The sequence below is a fragment of the Sceloporus undulatus genome, chromosome 1 (assembly GCF_019175285.1).
Source record: "Sceloporus undulatus isolate JIND9_A2432 ecotype Alabama chromosome 1, SceUnd_v1.1, whole genome shotgun sequence".
NCBI classification, from domain to species: Eukaryota; Metazoa; Chordata; class Lepidosauria; order Squamata; family Phrynosomatidae; genus Sceloporus; species Sceloporus undulatus.
Genome location: NC_056522.1, coordinates 63,330,290 through 63,351,724, shown reverse-complemented (window position 1 = coordinate 63,351,724; position 21,435 = coordinate 63,330,290). Strand labels below are relative to the sequence as shown.

The following is a 21,435-nucleotide window of genomic DNA, read 5'->3' as shown; positions in this document are numbered from 1 at the left end:
TGGATGATTTCTTCTAACTCAGTTAGGAAAACCTTGGCGAAGGAAACAAGTTCCTGCACCAGCAGCAGAAGCAGCAGCAGCCCTTGCCTCCTCTCCCTTGGCATCCTCCTCCTCCCTTGCCTCCTCCCCTATCTGTCTTCTCTTCTCCATCCATCCATCCATCCATCCAAGCTCTCTAACCTCTGCCTTTGGATGCAGTTCTTCCTGGGAGTTTTGCGGGGGGGCAACTGGGGGGAAATAAACATAAAATACAAATAGTGCTGAGCCTTTGGATTCCTGCAGCAATAAAAGAGTGGAAGTAAAGGAGAGAGAGAGAGAGAGAAGACAATGAGGAGGAAAGCCATCGGGAGGCAGCGCCGGCTCTTCCTCTGAGCCTCAATCGGGGGTTTTTCCAAACCTGGAGGATTTTTTTTTAAAATATAAGATTATTATTATTATTGTTGTTGTTATTTTGGAAGAAGAAGAAGAAGCAGAAGCCCCCTCCCCAGAGCCCCCTCCCTCCTTGACCCCGAAGCCCTGGGACTGGAAGGGAAGCAGAAAAGAAGCAAAGCAAAAAGCAAAGCCTTGGATACAAATCCGCAAAGGCGAAACTGGGACCATGAATTCCGTGGCAGGGAATAAAGAGCGGATCGGAGGGGCTCCTCGGAGTAGGAAATGCGGGGTAAGTCAGTGGGATGCCGCCAGGCTCTTCCCTTTTTCCCCTCCCTGCAAAGTTTGCATCCGCACTGGAGGGATAATGCGGTTTGGTCCCGCTTTAAACTGCTGCGGCTGCATGTTCTGGCATTCTGGGAATGGTACTTTGTTGTGGCCCCAGAGCTCCAATATATTATTGTTATTGTTATTCTTTCATTGCCTGTCCTGTACAAGAAAAGCTGGACAGACTCAGGGAGTTGTAGTAAAATGCATGCTCCTCAGTCCCTCCCCCTTTGCTCCAAATGGAGGACCTCTGGGAGTGAAATGCTTGGAATGGAGGGCAGGTCCTGGGAAAGGAGGACCTCTGCTCAGCCCCATTGGGATGGCCTTGGGCCGGCCACACTCTCTCGGCCTCAGAGAGGGTGTCCTCCAAAGGGAGGACAGGCCACAAGACTATTAACAGAAGCGCAAACCGAGGCTTCTTGGGTCAGGCTCTCTCTTCCAATGGAGGACCTTTTCGAATCCCTCCCGGGCAGTAGGTTGAAATGTAGGACCGGTCCGGGGAAAGGAGGACGGGTCTGGTCACCCTGATCATATAAATGTGAACCCGTGCTGCTTAGTTCTGTTCAAAACGGGGGGGGGGGGGGGTCATTTTGGAAACCCTGTTGGGCAGAAGGCTGATATGGAGGACGGGTCCTGGAAAAGGAGGACTTGTCCGGTCACCCTGCATGTAAATGTAAAACCCCGCTTCTTGGGTCAGGACTGCAAGGTTCAAAATGGAGGATCTTTTGGAATCTCTCTTAGATTGGAAGGCTGGAAATGTAGGACGTGTCCTGCAAAAAGGTCACCCTGCATGTAAATGTAAACCCCCGCTTCTCAGTCCTGCTCCAAACGGAGGGCCTTTGGGGATCCTTCCTGGACAGAAAGGCTGGGAATGTAGGAAAGGAGGGCGTGTCTGCTCTGGACTCCTTAGTGCTGCTCAAAGCGGGGGACATTTGGGAATCCCCTCCTGAGACAAGGTTGGAAATGTAGGACGCGTCCTGCGAAAGGAGGACGTGCCTGGTCACCCTACATAGTCAATATCTAAATCCTTGCTTCTTAGTGCTGCCTGAAACGGAATCCCCTCCTGGACAGCAAAGGTGACATGTAGGACGCGTCCGGGAAAAGGAGGGCGCGCTGGTCACCCTATATATACCCACATATACATCAGTGCTTCTTGGTCCTGCTCAAAGGTTATTGGGGAAAATCCCCCGAAATGTAGGACGCGTCCGGGTAGAAGAGGACGCGCCTGGCTATATAGCTTCGTGTTTATTAGTCCTGCTCATTTTGGGACTCCCCTGAAATGTAGGATGCGTCCGGGAAAAGGAGGGCACGCCTGGTTGCCCTGCATATATATGTGTGTGTGCGCATAAAATGAGCAAGACGGACTCCCTCTGCAATGTAGGACGCGTCCGGGAAAAGGAGGACTTACGTATATCCGTTATAGTCTCGCTCATTTTGGGAACTCCCCCCCGTGAAATGTAGGACGCGTCCGGGACAAAGAGGACGCAACTGGCCGCCCTGCATATATATATATATATATATATAATGATCCAGACTAAGAAGCACACACACACACATATATGCTCATTTTGCTCCGCAATGTAGGACGCGTCCGGGAAAAGACGGACGCGGCTGGTGGGCTTCTTTCCCGCCTTGACTGTGCTTTCTCTCCCGGCAGGTGAGCGAGGCGTGCTCCCCTCCGAAGCCCTTCTCCCCGGAGAGCTGGTACAGGAAGGCCTACGAGGAGTCCCGCCGCCCTTCCCCCGAGGGCTCCGGCTCAGCCTCCTCGGGCTCCGCGCCGGGCTCCTCCTCCTCCTCGGGCACCCCTTCGCCGGGATCTGGCACCTCCTCGCCGGGCTCCTTCGCCGGCTCGCCCGGACCCGCCTCCCCGGGGATCGGCAACAGCTCCCCGGGCTCGTTAGGCGGCTCCCCGGGCTTCGGCACCGGCTCCCCGGGCTCCGGCTCCGGAGGAGGCTCCTCGCCGGGCGTCTGGTGCGAGAACTGCAACGCCCGCTTGGTGGAGCTCAAGAGGCAGGCGCTGAAGCTGCTCAGCCCCGGCTCCCTCTCCGGAAACAAGGTCAGTGATTGGCAGCGGAACAGAGACTGAACCATTGGGGAGGAGGGTGCGGACCGTACCAAGTGACACACTAAAAGGGGTGTGTGTGTGACCCTCATAAATAGGCTGCTGCCCTTTAAAATAATAATAATAATAATTATTATTATTATTATTATTATTATATCCCCCCTCTCCACGCACATGCGATAGATTAAAATAGGCTAACCTCTTTGGGCTGCAGATAGGTTTCAATTAAATATTAAATTAATTGTTAATTATTGTTAATAAGTAATAATAATAGTTATCAATAATAACTATTAATTATTGTTAATTAATATTAATTAATTGATAATTATTAATTATTATTAAATAAATAATATTTTGTTTATTTTATAATGTTATTAATTAATACTAATTAATATTAGTACAGTATTAATTAATAATATTATTAAATTAATTCCATCTTCCTCTGCCTGGCCCTTTCCTCAAGAGAAAGCCGAGCAGCGGAGGAGCATTGTGAGCGTTCACCCATCCTCATCCTCCGCCATGCCTTCTCCTCGAGAGAAAGCCAAGCAGCGGAGGACCCTTGGAGGGCAAGTATTTGCCCATCCTTCTCCTTCACTGTCCAGCCTCCTCCTCAGGAGAAAGCCAGATGGTGGAGGAGGCTTGCTCAGCCAGCATTTGCCCCTTCCTCCTCCTCTGCTGCCTGTCCGACCTCCTCCTCAAGAAATCGTTCCACCTCCTTGTGGCCACCCAAAATCCTTTGACGGGATGCATGCGGCCCCCCGGGCCATATGTTGTGCAGGCCTGCTTTAAGAGATGGTGGGAGCGGGGTGAAGCTCAGCGGCAGGAGAAAAGAAAGCCCCTCCCAAATTTTAAAATCAAATTTTCAAATTTCAATATTTTTAGGAAAGAAAATATTTCAAACTTCAAAATTCAAATTAAATTTCAAATTAAAAAATATTATTTAAAAATATTCTTTAAAAGCATCACATTTTAGCCAAATCTTTGCTACGTATTAGAAAATACATTTGTGTGCACGATAATTGTCATTTGAAGGTGTAATTTTAATTTTGCGAGTTGTTTATGTCACAACCCCTTAGTGTGACGTCCGGTGGTATATGGGAGTTAATGATTGGTGAGTGACGGTAATGGAAAAAAGCCATTACTAAGGATTCTGTATGGTGTGAAATGGGTGTCAATGGGGTGGGGGTGATACCATAAGTGACCGCACCAGATGACACCAATCCTAAGGACACTACTGCTGGAACCCTTGGAGAGGGGATAGAGGGGTAGGGGGAACCAAAACGTGGATTAACACCCCACTTCTTGCTCCCCCAGCAGAGGAAGGTGATGGATTTGAGACCACTAAGCACAATATCACACTAACCTGTTAGAATTCAAAGGTATAGCCATATTAAGTCTGTGGAATCAGTCTGTAGAGAGATCTTGTAGCACCTTTGAAGGAGCTTTCATTGACTTCAGTCTGCTTCCTCACATGCATCTGAGAAAGTAGAGTTTAGTCTAGGAAAGCTCCTGCTGCCAACTTCTTTCTTTCAGTGCATCTCAAAGGTGCTACAAGATCTCTCTACATGCTTTTTTTGCTGTTGTTAACGTATTTATTTTATTTATTTATTTGGAATATTTATACCCCGCTCTTCAGCCACAAAGGCTCTCAGAGAGGCTTACATTTTGTTTTTTAAATTAGACAGTTCTCTGCCCTCAGGCTTACAATCTAAAAAGAGATTGGTAGTAGTCAAATCTGCTCTACCTTTTGAGTCCAAGCTTGAAAGAAGCTAACCATATTGAATAGGTCCTTTAAAGTTAGGACTGTGCGAAAGCTGCCAACCACAACGTTTTACACATGCTTCCCCCCAAAAAAGAAAGAAAATATATGCATGACCTGACTGTTTGAAGAAGAGAAAAGAAAGGAGAAGTGTCTGCCTGGAGAAGATTAATATACCTATGTTCATGTAAGGTGCTCATGCCAGGGCCTTATGTCAGTGGCCCCTTTGTCTGTAGATCTTTGTGTGGTCATTTGCCCCCCCCCCCAAAGTTTGGAGTCCTGGACCTTGAGTCCTAACTGCATCACGGGTACCACAAAGTTAAAACAACCCCCGACAAAAGTATGGATGTCCCTCTGTCTGCAGACATTCAGGCTGCAATCTGCTGGATCCATGTGGCTGAAGGTTGGCCAAATTTAAGTGTCATCTGGTGCGGTCACTTATGGTATCATGACTTTTATTAATGAGGCTTACATGCAGGTAAGTGGGCCTAGAATTGCTTGGGTATTAGCTCCATAGAAGTCAGTGGGGCTTACCTGCTGTGAGAGCATTTATAGTAATTGTTATCTGAGTGTTAGTCTGCTGGACAACTGGGCTGAAGCCAGACTGGGGTGACAATGGTCAGCTCTATTGTGCCCTTCACAAGTCATCATTTACCAAGGACAAGTCCTCTCTTTATATGTCACCTACCATTTTAATTCAGTTTATACTAGTGTCCAGCCACAGTTGCTGCACACTGACACACACTGCCTGTCTCCAGACATCGCATGGTATTCTGAAATGCATTGCTTTTCACTTTTAACAAACTTCTTTGTTCTTTTGTGGTTGTAAGAATGAACTACTTCAAAGGTGGCAATTGTAGTAAGTCTAGAGACCAATATTTTGCACCAGGACTATTCAAGGATTACATGGACTGGCTATATGTATAAGCAAGCAAGCAAATGAGAGGGGCCCAAAACCCATTTCTGCATTTGCTGTTTTTCATGGTGGGGGGTTGGGGGGGTGGAACTAGAATGTATTAAGGTGAATTAACTGCTCCTGTAAAATTTCAGGAGAGAAAATTCACCCTTTGTTTTGCCAGAAAATTGGTGGTTTGCAGAGTCTGGAGCCATGAGGGCCATATTTTGCTGACCCTTGAAGTACCTGAATTCAGTAGATGATGTTAGCATTCCCAGTGGATACACTGAAACAACAACATCTGATAAAATGCAAATAAACATATTTGCCAAGTTTCTGTAAAGACTGGGGTCAGTGTATGTCATAGTTTAAAAATGTTTTTTTAAAGAAAAGCTTAATCCTCATAGAAAATTAGCTACTGTATAAAAGATAAGATAAGGGTGTCTCACTCCAAGAGGGTAGTATCTGGTGTGTACAGCATTTTCTTTTACGGCCCAGCAATAGGTTTACCAACTTAACTGAGGGAGTGAATGGGTCTTACAATGGGCCTTTGTTTACCAAGATCATAGATGGGAATTGCTGTGATCTGCCTTCAGAGCAAGGCATAAATGCAAGATTGTCTGAACACTTGGTAAATGTAGAATGTGCAAGATGTATAAAAGAGCCATTTATTTGATTTTTGAGCTTTTGAAATGACTATATAACATTGTGAGATAAAAGGCTACAGTTTATAACATATGCGTGCAGATAGTGATAAAGTGCAGTGCTTCTTAGCATTCCTAAGAAGAAACTCCCAGTTCATTAAATGGGGCTTACTCCCAGGTAAGTGTTACAGAACTGAAACTTTATTCTTCTGTGTACAGTGGTGCCTCGGGATACGAAATTAATTCGTTCCGCCATTCCTTTCGTAACCCGAAAATTTCGTAACCCGAAATACTCCGTTAGCACTGGAAAGCCTATGGCAGCATTTGAATTTCGCGCCGAAATGAATTTCGTAACCCGAAAAATATTTCGTAACCCGAAACAGTTTTTGCCAATCCGACTTTTTCGTATCCCGGAAATTTCGTAACGCGATCATTTCGTATCCCGAGGCACCACTGTACTATGTTTTAAGCAGCTGTTAGGCATCTGAATTCATGTTGTAACCTATGTTTCACAGTTCAAAAGGCTACTATGCTGACCGTGGCACAATTCTGTATTTTGTTGTGGTTTTGTACTTTAAAATGACCTTAACTTTAAATTACTTAATTTATTATTTAACTTCATAGTCCCATGCCTTCACAGATCTAAATCAAGCATTGCCTTCCCAGTTGCTTTCCATTGCTATTCTTCCTCCAACATTTTGGTTTTGCTCTGCTACACATACAACAAAGCACAATATTTCTACAATTTGTGTTGCAATTGTATAGTACAGAGGATCCTTCCTATCAGTTTGCTGGCTGTTTGTGTCTTTCACCATGCCCCAGATTATTCAGATGTGCTAACATGTCTATGTGCACTGCAGTGCCATTGAATAATATGGGGCGTGACCTTCCATGTTTTTGTCATCTGTAGGGAACTGGTTCACCAAGAACTGAACTCCTGTGGATGGGAAGGATCCACTCTGGCACATTTCTGAAGCTATATCAACAGGCATCTACATAAATGATCTTTCGGTAAAATGCACTTGGATGCTTGGAGTGGTTATTCCATTTGTGCAGGAAGGGATATGTGTTAGGAGAAATCCTTGCCTGTCATAGTCATTTCTACAATACAGTGGAAGTAACTTCTGAGAGGCAATGTGGAGCAGAGTGCTGGAATAAGCCTGGGAGGCCCACATTCAAATCTCCACTCATTCAGCGATGACTTTGAGTCAGTCACTACTTCTTAGCCTGATCTCATAGGGTTGTTGTGAAGATAAAAATGATGGAGGGGAAAGAATCATGCATGCTGCCTTGATCTCCTTGGGAAATTATTAGGATACTGAAGAAACCATTGAATGAACTTCTACAATAAACATGACCAGTGATTCAGGAGAGTGAATGGAAGAGCAACAAAAGAAGAAGTGAAAAAATAGTCCTAAATTGTCAAGGCATGTCCACTGTTCATGCTCATAACTGCTGTATCTTGTGCTGAGGAGACTGCAATGTATTTTGTTGCTGTGGTGGCCTTTGAGTGAGAGCCCTCTAAGAGACCCTGCTCTTTATTAACAGTCCTGCTAAGATCATGAATACTCAGGACCATGGCTTCCTGGATTGAGTCAATCTGTCTGTACATAGAGTATTATAGTCTTAATAAACAGACAGTTGTAAACTTCTTGGAGTATGGAGTGGTGTAAACAGATATAATATTTTAGCTGACATCCTGTTGGTTCCAATTAAACTAAACCTATTTGATTCCCATTGATTGAATGGGTCTACTCTAGTGAAGACTAATAATAGGATAGTCAACACTAATAATGGGATATAAGCCTATATCTGAAGAATTGTCACAGATGATTAACAGTGTGTTTATAACTTATTTCAGCTGAATGACAATACCAGTGACATACCAGGACACCCGTCCATATATTTTTGAAGGCTTATGTATCTATTATAATTTCTTGCCCACAAGCTCTTCTGCATGAAGTCCATGGATTCAGCCGCTTGAATAACTGTGACCATGGAAAATTCTGGGCTTGGAGGGATGCGAGTGTGTGTGAAACTACAGTAAAGGCAACATGAACATTACAGAGAAACAATAAAGCATCTCTGGAGAAAATTATAATTTATCTCTTCCATTAAAAGAATAAAATGGAGCATCACTCGTTTAAACACCATACTGGTAAACACACACAAATTATGGTATATTATTTATTTAGTATCTCTTCTAACATTCATGTGGTCATAATCAAGGGCTATACAGATACTCATGGGGTAAGAGTATGGAGTCCTATAACAGGAATCATTTCCCCCCCTCAGAAAAAATCCTGGACTTTTTCAGAAAAATAGCAAAATTGCACCTTTAACTTCCATCCCTTACTAATTTAAAGACTTTTTAAACTTTAGGAACGCAAAACTCACTTTATATAACTTTCTTTGACATGAAATCATTATGTTTGATACAATAAAATTGCAGATTATTCAGAATATAATTACAAATTAAACCTACTTCTTTAAATTTAATATTTTGCTACAAACAGGCTTACAGTGTCTCGAACCGTAAGGAATGCCTGAATTGAAAGGAATCTCTTTGATTTTGCCAGTTTGAGGAGTAGGTAATACCCCCCCCCCCCAAATAAAAGTGGAAGCAATCATTAACATTAGTAAAACAAGAAATTATTGTCTCCACTAGTTCTCCACAGTGTCACAAAAACAAAACACATTCAGTTCTATAAAAAAGAGCTGAGAAAAGGAAACCAGTGGTTTTAATGATCTGATACTGTACATATAATTTTACTTAAATCTCTTCTTCTTGTATAGTTTGTAGAAATAATTTTGCAGAAGTAGATACGTGAACACCTTGTAAACAATTCATTCATTTAAAAATAAAATATTGTAGAAATAGTATGGAAGGACCTCTAGAAAAGGCCTCTGTCTGCAGTAAAATAGAAAATTGTACCACCACCACCCCAACCAGCATATACCCAACCATTCACATCAAGATGCACAGTTCTTAATGCCAGCTGGGTTATTATGGCCCATGAATACGCCCAAAGAATGAATTTTCATTGTTCCTTGCAGCAAACATACAGTAATATTTGCTGTCCTTTCATTGCATCTTAAATCTGCTTCCTCACTGCTTGATGGCAGGGGTGGCCTTAATGTTCACAAGCAGGATTTCTTTATATTTTTGGTGTCCCATGTTTATACATTAGGAGAAGCTAGGAGCCAGTTCAAATATTCAAAAGAAGGTAATGTGACACAATGCTGAGAAGACTGTACCACTTCTGGATAAAGACGAATGAACACAATGTAAGTGCTCCTCCATAGCCCACCATGTATGTTGAGACTTCAGGAAGAAGATCCATAAGAATGCTTTCATGGTGCATATATTATTAAGTGGAAACTATTCAAAGACGCTTTCCCTATCCCAAATTGAATCTGTCAATGTTTCAGTGTCTTGGCCTTCAGCATAAGAGAGGAAGAATAGACTGCTAATTTTAATATGAAGCCTTGTCTATACATGCTAGAGAATTAGGTAGTAAAATGGGGTGTTAACATATTAGACTGCAGACTTGTGGAAGCATTTTTGAACGCTTCCCTACTTTAAGCATGTGTGTCCCTGCAAGTAGAAACTAGCATGATAGAGGGCAGAATGGGCTAGAACCTTTTTTTAAATTGTGGAACATTTTAACACATGGAAGAGGTGCCTTCCAGTGACAAACTGAGGGCAAACCCAAGGAAGTTATGCTGGCCCCATCTCTTTTAACCTTACTGAGGTATGCATGTAAGGGCAAACCTCCTCTGAATAAATCTTGCAATGAAAACCTTATGATACAGCCACCATAAGTTGGAGTTGACTTAAAGGAACATAACAACAATAAGAACAACTCAGTGTTAAGGTGTAGCAATTGTTGTTGTTGTGTGCCTTCAAGGTATTTCCAACTTAAGGCAACACTAAATGTTTTTGTTTGCAAGATGTGTTCAGATATAGTTTTGTTTTTGCCTTCCTCTGAGGTTGAGAGAGTGTGTCTTGCCCAAGGTCACCCTGTGAGTTTCCATGGATGAGCAGGGATTCAAATCCTGGTCTCCAGAGTTGTAGTTCAGTGCTCAAACCACTACACATGCTGACTCGCAAGAGGTAGAAATATCTATTCACATGCACTCTTCTTTAAACTACACTTCCAGATGTTTAGTATGTATGTTTTTTAGGGGTATGGCCAGACTGCAGAAAAGCTATAACTAGGTAGTGTGGAGGGCTCCCAGTCTTCAGAATTTGATTCTGACCTGTGAAATCTACAATGAGGAAAAGGAAGGGAATGCCTCTTAGCATGTACAGAAGACTCTTTCTGTCACTAGTGAATAGCCTCTACCTTGTTCCTCTGTGCCTAAGGGACAGAGGTCCTATATCCAAAGTCATGGCTAGTTAGAAAGTTAGGAAGAATCTCTGATACTTCTCTTTCATTTTAGAAGAAAATGCACCATGAGAAAGTTTCTTTGTGTATTCTGAGAAGTGTTCTGCATATACTATTTGACCTTTTGAATGCTGGGTTTTTTATTTAGACTGAATATGGAACTATTTGGTAAATCTGGCCCCCACTGCAGCCACTCTGCAAGTAGTCGGATGAGATTGCCACATGGATTGCACAAAAGATTTTAACAGTTTCAAAAGATCCATGAGGGGCTTTTGTGCTGGTGGAGTGTCAAAGGCATTGTAAGCATGACGCTCCTCCATAGTAACACTGTAAATGTAGCTCCAGTGGGTTTCATGAATGTGACACACTGCCACTTAGTTTGCACCATCCAATCCTAGTGATATCAAATGATAATATTTACTCTTCCACTTCAGAGAGGTTTCCTTGGTGGTTTGCATCAAGAGGTATCAAGTGAAAACAGGGAGACTACAGTTGAAGGATCTTCAGCAGTTATTTCTCGAATTACATTTATCGCTATTTATTTATGCTGCTGTTTTGAAATAAAAATATGGATGTTTTGAAATTTCTGTCTTGAATAGGGTCTTGAGACTAGGTAGGAAGTCTGACTTATTCATAGCTAAAATCTGTTTTTCCCCCAAGTGTTAAATATGAAATACTGTAAAATAAGATAAGGCTGCATTCTAAAAAATGGTCCTATGTGTCCAAGGAATGGCTGCAGTATTGAAGAACAGCACTTGTCTTATAGAACCAACCAATGCTAAGAATCCTCCTGGAATTCCTAAAAATTTGGAGCATGGCAAGTTTTACTGTAACACATATCCACAGATACAGGATATATGCAGAAATAATACCAGATCATATCCTACAGTGAAATCTTCCTGATGGGCAGGAACTAGTAAATAATCCACATAGCAGACACATAGAAACAGTCAAAGAGAAAAACACGGCAGTGGAGCTTGGGGGATTTTTGGTTGTAGAAATACAGATGATTGAGAATGGTCAGTTATCAACATTTGGGACTTCCAGACATTGGGTACTACATTATGCTTATCAGATATTAGTGAAAATAAAATAACAAGCTGAAATGGTAAACCAGATACAATATGCTAATCCAGGATTTTGAAGAATCCTGGTTTATTGTTCGTTTATTGTTGTGCTGATTCATTAAGTCAGCATGGTGTAATGGTTTGAGTGTTGGACTATGACTCTGGAGATCAGGGTTTGATTCCCAGCTCAGCTATGAAACCCACTGGGTGACCTTGGACAAGTCACATGCTCTCAGCTTCAGATGAAGGTAATGGTAAATTTCCATTACTTCTTGGTTCAGAAGTGGGTATGATAATAAGTAACTAACAAGAACAAAGTAGTGCAGTATTACACTTGGATGGGACTCCTGATATTTCATATCCCAAACACAGTTTGAGGGGACTGTGAAATTGGTTTCTGATTTATGGTTTCCTTGGGAATAATATGACAAGAATCATGGGCCTAAAAACAGTTTTAGTCTCAATTATATGGACCTACTGAATCCATAGAATTTACTTAAGTGGTGATTCATCACATTCCCATTTATTCTACCTAAGACTTACAAGTCTTTCTTCCTGGTGAGATCCTGGTTACTGTAGTCACTCCAAGTGGGAGTTGTTGAGCAGCATGTGTCTATGGCGGGATACAGACCGCCGCTTTGCGGCGCTCCCCGCCGCCGCCATTTGCTCCGTGCGGGAGCCGCAGCAGCCAAACCGCGCGACTCCCGCGCGGAGCAAAAAAGAAGCTCCATTTCGGAGCTTCTTTTTGCGGCGCCTCAATGACGTCGCGAGGCGCCTGGCGCGGACTCGCGACGTCATAGGTGCCGCGACACGTCTGGACGCTGTGCGTCCAGTACGTAAAGATGGCGGCACCCATGTAGAAGGGGCGCCGCCATCTTGTACGTATACAATACGTACTAGGGTTAGGGGGGTGCGGAAGCACCGCCCCTTCCTAACCCTAGTACGTATTGTATACGTACTAAATGGCGGTTTGTATCCCGCCAATATGTTGCTTGTGACTGATAAGCCAGAAATCTTTACCATTCTGGATTGCTGCTTACGTTGAATGTGGCCATTACTAAAAGTTGCTTGCAAAATATTAATTTAGACCACTTTGTTTCCTGACAGGCAAAGCCCAGAATTTCTGTAGATATTTGGCTATATGATATGTGGATTGTGGATCTACATTGTAGGGATTATTAGTATATCTTACCACTTATCCATTATTATGATATTTTGGGAGTAATTTGGCATCAGCAAAATCAGCCTTGAAATGTGAATTTTTGGACTTCCAGAATCCTGGCCATGCTGGCTGGGCAATTCAGGAGGATTCCAAGTTCAGAACAAAATATGCAGAATTCGTGATTTTGACCAGCAACATATTATTTATTTTAAGGATTTCTGTATTACCTACCAGTTCACAAGGGTTCCTGAAGTGATGAATAAATAAAAAACAATTTAAAAAATACAAAAATATATTTTCAAAAAATACATTAAAATATTTTTTTTAATTAATAAAAGCTGTCTGAAAACAATCCTAGAATCCAGTTTTGAAACAGTTAAAACTAATTTGATACACTGAATGCCTCGCAGGACAGCAGCCTTTGGTTGCCTGCCAGAAGCTTAAAAAGATGGGCACAGCATAACTTTCTTGGGTAGGGGGTTCCAAAGTTGAGGCACTGCTACAGAAAAAGCCCTGTTAAGTGTACCCACCAACCTAACTTCAAGAAGTGTTGGGACATACAGCAGGTTCTTCTCTGAAGTTTTCAAATTTCTGGCAGGCTTATATGGGAATAGGCGGTTTTTCAGATATCTTAGCCCCAAGGCTCTGTAGGCCAACACCAGCAACTGAATTGAGCGTGGAAGCAAATTGGAAGCCAGTACAGTTCTTGCAAGACTGTTGTTATATGGTCTTGGAAATGTACACCTGACACCAGCCTAGCTGCTGCATTTTGCACTAGCTGCAGGTTCTGAACGCTTTTCAAGGACAGCTGCATGTAGACCACATTACAGTAGTCAAGATGTAACTGAAGCATGAACCACTGTTGCCAGATTTGCCTTCGCCAAGAAAGGATGCAGTGGGCCCACCAGCTGAAACTAGGCAAAGGCACTCCTGGTTACTGGCAGTAACCTGGCTCTCCAGGAGCAGCACTGGATCCAAGAGCATCCCCAAGCTACAAACTTGATTTTTTAGAAGGAAAGCAACCCCTTCTAGAACAGGCTGTGATCCCAGTCCCAGGTTCATTTTCCAACTGACCAGCAGCACTTCTGTCTTGTCTGGATTAAACTCCAGTCTTTTCACCCAATCCTTTACTGCTTCAAGACAACAATTCAATGCTATCACAGCCTTCTTGGCATACCCTATGGGAAATGATTTAGGGAGCTAGGTATGTTTAGCCTAGAGAAGACAAGGTTAAAGGGTGATATGATAGCCCTGTTTAAATATTTGAAGGGATGTCATACTGAAGATGGAACAAGTCCCCCCCCCCTGTAGCTCCAGAGGATAGGACATGTAGCAATGGATTCAAACTACAGGAAAAGAGATTCTATCTCAACATTAGGAAGAACTTTCTGACAGTAAGAGCTGTTTGACAGTGGAATATGCTGCTATGAGTGTGGTTGAATCTCCTTCTTTGGAGGGTTTTAAACAGAAGCTTGATGGCCATCTGGTGGGGGTGTTTTGATTGTGTATTCCTGGTTGGCAGGAGATTGGATGGCACTTGAGGTCTCTTCCAGCTCTATGATTCTGTGATTCAATCAGTTCTAAAGGGGAGATAGAGTTGGGTATCATCAATATCAGATGTTGAAAAGCATAGTACTGACCCCTGTGGAACTCCAATGGCCAAAAGATTGAACAACATTCCCCCAGCACTGCCCCCCTGGGAACATATGGCCAAGAAAGACTGAAACCAAAGCACCACTGCAAGGCAATGCCCCAAGTCCCATATCTGCCATATGACCCAGGATACCATGGATGATGGTATCAAATACCCCTGAAATATCCAGGGGGTTATTCACACTGTGAAAATAACCCAGGATGAATCTGTGTTGAATCTCCATTGTTTACACACATCCTCCTGAGTGCACCCAATTCAGGTTTTTTGGGTGGTGGGGCCTGCCAAACCCCCCCCCCCAATAATCTGGGAAAATTGCTATTAGGAGTTTTCTCAAGTTTTTTTAAAAAAAGATCCACATTGTTGGTAGCGTGAATAGCTGACGTGAATAGACCCGGGATAAAATGCTGTATGACTTGAACGTGTTCTGAATACGTTCTCATCATCAACTTAATCTTTACTCGAATGCTTTCATGTGTGAGCAACTGAGCATGTAGTGCTGCAATTCCATAGTGTGAATAACAAACCCAGAATGAGTAAGATCATTCACATTGTCTTTAAAAATACCTACGACTTCTGAATAATCCCCAAGAGGAGCAACAGAGATGCACTCCCTCCATCCAAATTCCAGGGTGGGTCATCCACCAAGGCTGTTTCTGTCCCATTTCCAATCCTGAACCCAGACTGGAATAGGTCCATTTGGCTACTACAGTGCCCAAGGAAACAAAAAAGTGTAGCCTGCTTTTAAAAATACTTTGAGAACTGTTGACTTTCTCAGTTCTCAAAGATTTCCTAACTAGAGTAGACACACTGAATCAATAGCATTTGTATTCATCAAGTTCTTCTTGATTCAATGGGTTTACGCCAGAAAATGACAATTGTGACTAGATCCTAGTTTACTGTAAGTAACTCCCCCCTCCCCCAGTAAGTCCCTGGTTATTAGTAACTGCTGAAAACAAGAGAGTGTTGTTTGTGACCGATAAAGTAAAATTCTCCATAATAATAGGAAAAAACGATAAGCCCGAATTCTTCTCAAGAGGCCAAATGACAACCCAAGATCAGTGTGTGTTGGGCTGCCAAAAAGCAGTACTCTCAGTTCTGTACCCGTTCTCCTCAATTAAGTCACATATTTCAAGGCAAAGGGTGCTATCACCAAACCTGTTATGTGGGATATGAGAGACAGTGTTTCCCTCTTCTGCTCTCTGCCTTTGACTAATGCTGCTGTTGTTGCCCTTTCAGCTTCCAATTTCTGTTACATATGTCCATGATATTATGTTCTCAGGTCCTGGACTAATAAAATATCTGGACTGGTACTTTATTTACAGGCATTGAATGAGGGTGGTCATTTAATAAGTGTCTGTGCTTATATGTGCATGTCTGTGACAGGTATGTCTACCTAGTTGGTTTTATGTATTTCCTTTGACTTTAAGTATGTGGCTTGCTACTGAATTCAATAAGAACAAGATTTGATTTATGCAAAGTATTTTTAGCTTCATAATAGAAGTTATTTCTGGTAGTATATATAATTGTAGGGATAGCCTATAGGAAGATGCATCAAATATGTGTGGTAATACTTGGCCATTGATCATTCATGAATCCAGCTGACTTACAAGGTTTTTGGGACTCCTGCTGATAGCAGCCTGGAAATTTCATTAGCTCTCATAACTGCTGTCAGCAAAAGAGCCTTATAACTATAGTCAGCAGTATATATTTTACAATTTGCACTTATTTCTTACTTAAAATTCATGTTACTTGAATACATGAGTGAATAGTTGAAGATATGGTAAGGGTGAATATAATAATCCACTGGATGTTTCAACAGCAATCGGAAATGTTATTTATTAAGCATGTAACATCTATGTCATATGTAATAGAACAATCATTCTTTGAAATGTGTGAATGTATACATCATATACGTATGTTTATGCATGCACTCCATTATCTTATAATAGTGCTTTTTATTGTGTGACGTGACTGAGTTTTGCCTATGAAAATGCGTAGCAAACCATTTGGTATTAAAAATGACTGCTTAACCTGGAACAAAGGTACCTTTGACTGGCTCATAGTTATCACTGAAGTGTGGAGCATTAACTTTTAACAAGAAACATTTACTCACAGTATGTCAACAGGAGGAGAATTTAGGGACTTCAGCCTTAATAGTGTCACACTAAACTAAGTTCTAATTATAGAACTAGTTTTTAATTTAACCATTTAAAATGTGAAGGCTCGGCTTCCTAGCATGGCTTAGAAGAAAGCAGCATGCATTCTTTCTTTCTGCTATTAAAATGTATACAGTTGTCCCTCCATATTTGCTAGTGTTAGGGGAACAAGACCCCCATGAATATGGAAAAACTGCAAATAACAAAAACACCATGTTTTACCTAAGAGGACACCTCTCTAGGAATCTCTAGGTCCTCCAGGGCAACTCTGTGGTCAATGTCCAACATGCACTGACCATAGAATGGCACTGGAGTAGCTACAAATGGTCTTTCAGTACAACTTTTAGTTAAAGTTGACCACAGAGTTGCATTGGAGGACCTAGACAGTCCTAGAAAAAACATATTAATGAAATCTGTGAATAATCAAATCCGCAAATATCAAAGCTGCAAATATGGAGGGATGACTGTACAAAGAAAGCGATAAGACAAAGATAAGTGTCTTTGAAGAATATTTAATCAATTCAGTTTGCATGTCCAGTGGGCCCCTTTACTGCTATAAAGGAAAAAAAATAAGCTCATGATTCAGCTGGTGGCCATACTGGTTGCAAGATTGTGGGAGATGTAGTCCAAATATACATTTCCTAAGCTTTACTACTGAGCTGTGAGTGCGCCTGCTAGTTTCGATGGATGGATGCTGGAGGAATGAAACTGGTTTATTCCCCTCTTTGTTAGAAAATATGCATGATAGAAAGCAAGTCATTACACATTTTTGAAGATTTCTGTCATTTTTGCTCACATATTCCTAATTCAGGCTTTCCATTTTAGAGGTGTTCAGTTGTCAAATACTTGACTAATGCTATTAATAATGAAAGAAGCCCTGCGGCTTATGTAGTAGAAAATAGGTCTTTGCTAGCTTGTGGCTTCTTTAGAGTAATATTACTAGCTAAGACAGGACAATAATGTATCCTTCCTGATAGTTTGGCAAGTGGCAGAATAATGGAATTTCATTTCTGCCCATAACTTTAATTTGTGAATGTGTACAGCCAGACTGAACAGGGACTTAATTTTGTAGTGCATAATCTCAGTCACCTAATCATTTTATTCCAAGTCAGTGTAATGCAAATAGGATTATTGCATTAGAAATGTGATTTTAAATGACCTGGAGCAGTAATTTGTCAGCATTTGGAAGATTAAGTCCATTAAAGTTTAGGCAGCAACCCAGCTGGTCTTTTATATTGCTTCACAGGTCACAGTACCAAATATTAAGCACAACTTATGTACAGCAGCACATTTGCAATTGTGTGTCTGACACAGCAATGAGAATTCCTCCACATTTTTCTTTCTTTACATTTTAGCAACTAAAATTGCTGAGATTACTAGGGGTAAGGGGCAGGGGAATAGAGGCAGATCTTAGATTTGTTTGTTCTTATTACTGTATTGTTGTTAAAAATCCCACAATGTTAGGTCTTTCCTTAACATAAAAAGTATTTAAATCATGTATTTAATTCTTATATTTGATTCCCCCCCTCAGTTATTATCTGTTTATTTCAGGGAGGGGCTTAATTGGAAATCCACTAATAACCTTTTCAATTTGTCCCATTTTATGTGCTTGATTCTCAGTAGTTGAAATCAATGGGGTAAAATCAACTGGATGGGGAAAAAGCAGGGCTGGGGAGTAGTGGTGATTTTGGGGTTACTCCTTATCTTACTCTGGAGTAAGATTTTTTCATAATGTTACTCCTTCTTCTGTAAAAAACCTCTTACTCCTTTACACCTTACTCCTACTCCTGCTCCTCAACCCTGGAGAAAAGCCCTGGTTGCTTTGCAAGACTGGGATGTATATGTGTGTGTGTATGTGTCTTTGCCTCCTGGTCCCTTGTCCAGTGCAATATAATAAAATTGTTTTTTTGGTGTTTGCATGTACAATATAATAAAAGGAAGAAGGAGTAACAAATATTCCTACTCCTACTCTTGTAAAAAAACTCTTACCCCTTTACCCCTTACTCCTACTCATAATCCCCAGCCCTGGGAAAAAGACACTTAACTTTGACTACTTATACCCTAGTTTAGTCTTCTGTAATGTGAGAACCTTTCAGATGATTCTTGACAAAAACACCCATTAGCCCTTGACATTGTAGCCAACAGCCAAGGATGATGGACACTCAACACATCTGGAAGAAATGAGGTTGGGGAAAGTTAACCTAGGTTCATTACCTTTTTTAAAACCTGATATAGTTAATGAGGTGTATCAAATATACCTTTACATTGTTAACATATACCATACTGTAAATGTACATATTTTGCTGGTACCATACCAACTTCCCTTCTTTAGTACAAAATACAGCTTGGCTAGTGTATGCTGAATCTTGTAAATTAAAAAGAGAAAATGCAAAGAGTCAGTGTGGTTTAGTAGTTTGAGTGTTGGATTAAGACACTGGGAGATAAGGGTTTGAATCTCTGTTTGGCCATGGAAACCCCTGGGTGGGTGACATTGGGCAAGCCACAGTCTCTCAGCCTTAGAGGAAGGCAAGAGCAAACCCCATTTGAAGAAATTCTACCTTAGGTTCACCTTGAGTCAGAAATGACTTGAAGGCACACAAAAACAATGACAAAAACAACAAGAAATGAAAGCGTTTGGGCACCAGACTTGTGTGATCTAAAATATACAGTAAATAAAACATAAAACAAATGATTTCTAGGAAACAGGGAAATGTACAGGTTGACATTCTGCTCTTGCTTCCGCTTGTAAATGCCAGTTGTGTATCACATTCTCATGCTCTGATACAATGAAGAACTTTCTTGTGTCATGTAAAAATCCCCGAACATCAGATAAATGTCAGAAGGAATGTCATGGATATCAACTTTTCTTTTATGAAGTGCTATAGATTTGTCAGTGCTACTTCTACGCTTTATACCATGGGACTTCTATACAACACTGTTTTGATTATCCATAATAAAAAGGGCAGATAACTGTATCCCTTGAGATATTTTTGCCTAAAAATTCCCTGAGCTATAGTCAGCATAACCATTGGTGATGAGGTATGGGACCTGCAATCTAAAAATGCCAGGGGGGAGCACACAGTTGCCCATCCTTAATGTAAATGAACCTTGTATATTTTGGTTTTGCCTGTTGAAGGCAGACTCCTGTGAAAGGGACAGATGTGGAAGGTGGGCAGAAAGCAAACAACCGATATAGAAGGAACAAGTCTGTTATCCATGTTGTTAAAGCTCTGGTGAGCATCTCACAATACAAGCACACCTCAGTTAACACAGCCTCTGACAAAGAAGCTACTTGTTACAGTCTTCTTACGGGGGTCCAGCCCAGCCTTTCCTTTCTTGCTTTTTATCTAACTGGAACATTTTTGCAGCATTGGCATTGGGATGATGATGAAGGAGAACTGGAGAAAGAGAGGCTTTCAGTATTGGGCTGTAGCGACATGTCTGCTGTAAACAATGCAATAAACCTTGACCTGGGAAAGAATGGGATTCTACTGTATTATCTTACTGTAGCTGTGTGTACTTAAGTAGAACAGGCAAGGTAAGCAGCTCCCTCTAGAATCGCTTACTGAGTATGTGTAAAAAGCAAAACAAAAGGAAAAGAAAAGAGGAAAGCAGATTACCCTAGCATGCTTCTTGCATGCAAGGAATGCATAGAACTAGAAAATTTGCCACCAGAATGGAAATCATAATAAAAAAGAAAAAAAGAAAGGAAAAAAATCCTGGCATACATTTTGGAAAAGCTTTCAAGTGATCTCTAGAAGATTCAAAATGTTTTTGTTTATTTATGCAAGGCTTACCTGACTTGGTTGTTTCATCTCACATATGCATAATGTTCATTTTGAATAAAAATTTTGCTGAAACATGTTGAACTGCTCTTCTTTTTTGTGGTGTAATAAGCTATTCCTATTCTTTCCATTTTTTATTTCTACCTCGGGTACCAAAGTTTTTGTTGAAGAAATTGTGCTCAGGAACATATCTACTAAAAGGCCAATGCAATTCTATGCTGCATCAATAGAAGTATAGTGTCTAGATCAGGAAAAGTAATAGTGCCACTCTATTATACTGTGGCCAGACCTCACCTGGAATACTGTGTCCAGTTCTGGGCACCACAATTTAAAAAGGATGTCGACATCAATGGTGAAGGGTCTGGAAAGCATGCACAATGAAGAGAGACTTAGGAAGCTAGGTATGTTTATCCTGGAGAACGGAAGGTTAAGAGGTGATCTGATAGCTTTGTTTAAATATTTGAAGGGATGTCATATTGAGGATGCTGCTCCAGAGAATAGGACACAGAACAATGGATGCAAGGTGCAGGAAAAGAGGTTTCACCTAAAAATTGGGAGGAATGTCTGGATGTTAAGAGCTGTTCGACAGTGAAACTCACTCCCTTGGAGATTGGTAGGGTCTCCTTCTTTGGAGGTCTTTAAACAGAGGCTGGATGGCCATATGTTGGGGGTGCTTTCATTGTGAGCTCCTACATGAATGGCCCTTGTGGTCTCTTCCAACTCTATGATTCTATTATTGTACTTTGTTAACTGAGGCCCTATTCCCACTGGTGGGTTTGCTCCTGAAGGAACTGAGCAGATTCGGAGGCCCCCACCCGAATCTCTCCGTTAGCAAGTGCCCACTACAATTCAGGGACATTTTAACCCGAATGCCTTCTACAAGAAATCGGGTTTAACATGAAGGCACCTGCTATCAATCAAGCGATCATCATAGGTGACGTTTGCAGCACTCATTGGGGCATCGGAAGTGTGCTTCCCACCTCCTTTTTTTTAAAGAGCCAGGCACAAAATGCGCACATTTTGTCAAATCAAATTTAAAAACCTCTTTTGTGTGTCTCTGTGTGTGTTGTGGGCATTTGGGCCAGTGCATGTAATGATCTGCCCTTGGCCCCATTTTCAACCCCAAAATGCAAGCTAATGCATCCTGTATCCCCCCCTCCTTGC

General features: G+C 41.6%; 1 protein-coding gene across 1 annotated transcript in view; it reads left to right on the top strand.

The window, feature by feature from the left end:
- The first annotated feature begins 591 nt into the window (after window positions 1-591).
- The window catches only part of KIF26B (kinesin family member 26B), a 414,886-nt gene continuing 394,042 nt past the window's right edge, over window positions 592-21,435 (top strand). The window contains 2 exon segments of the mRNA XM_042446725.1: window positions 592-661; window positions 2,354-2,752. Coding sequence (XP_042302659.1) covers window positions 599-661; window positions 2,354-2,752 — 462 coding nt within the window. The 5' untranslated portion in view covers window positions 592-598.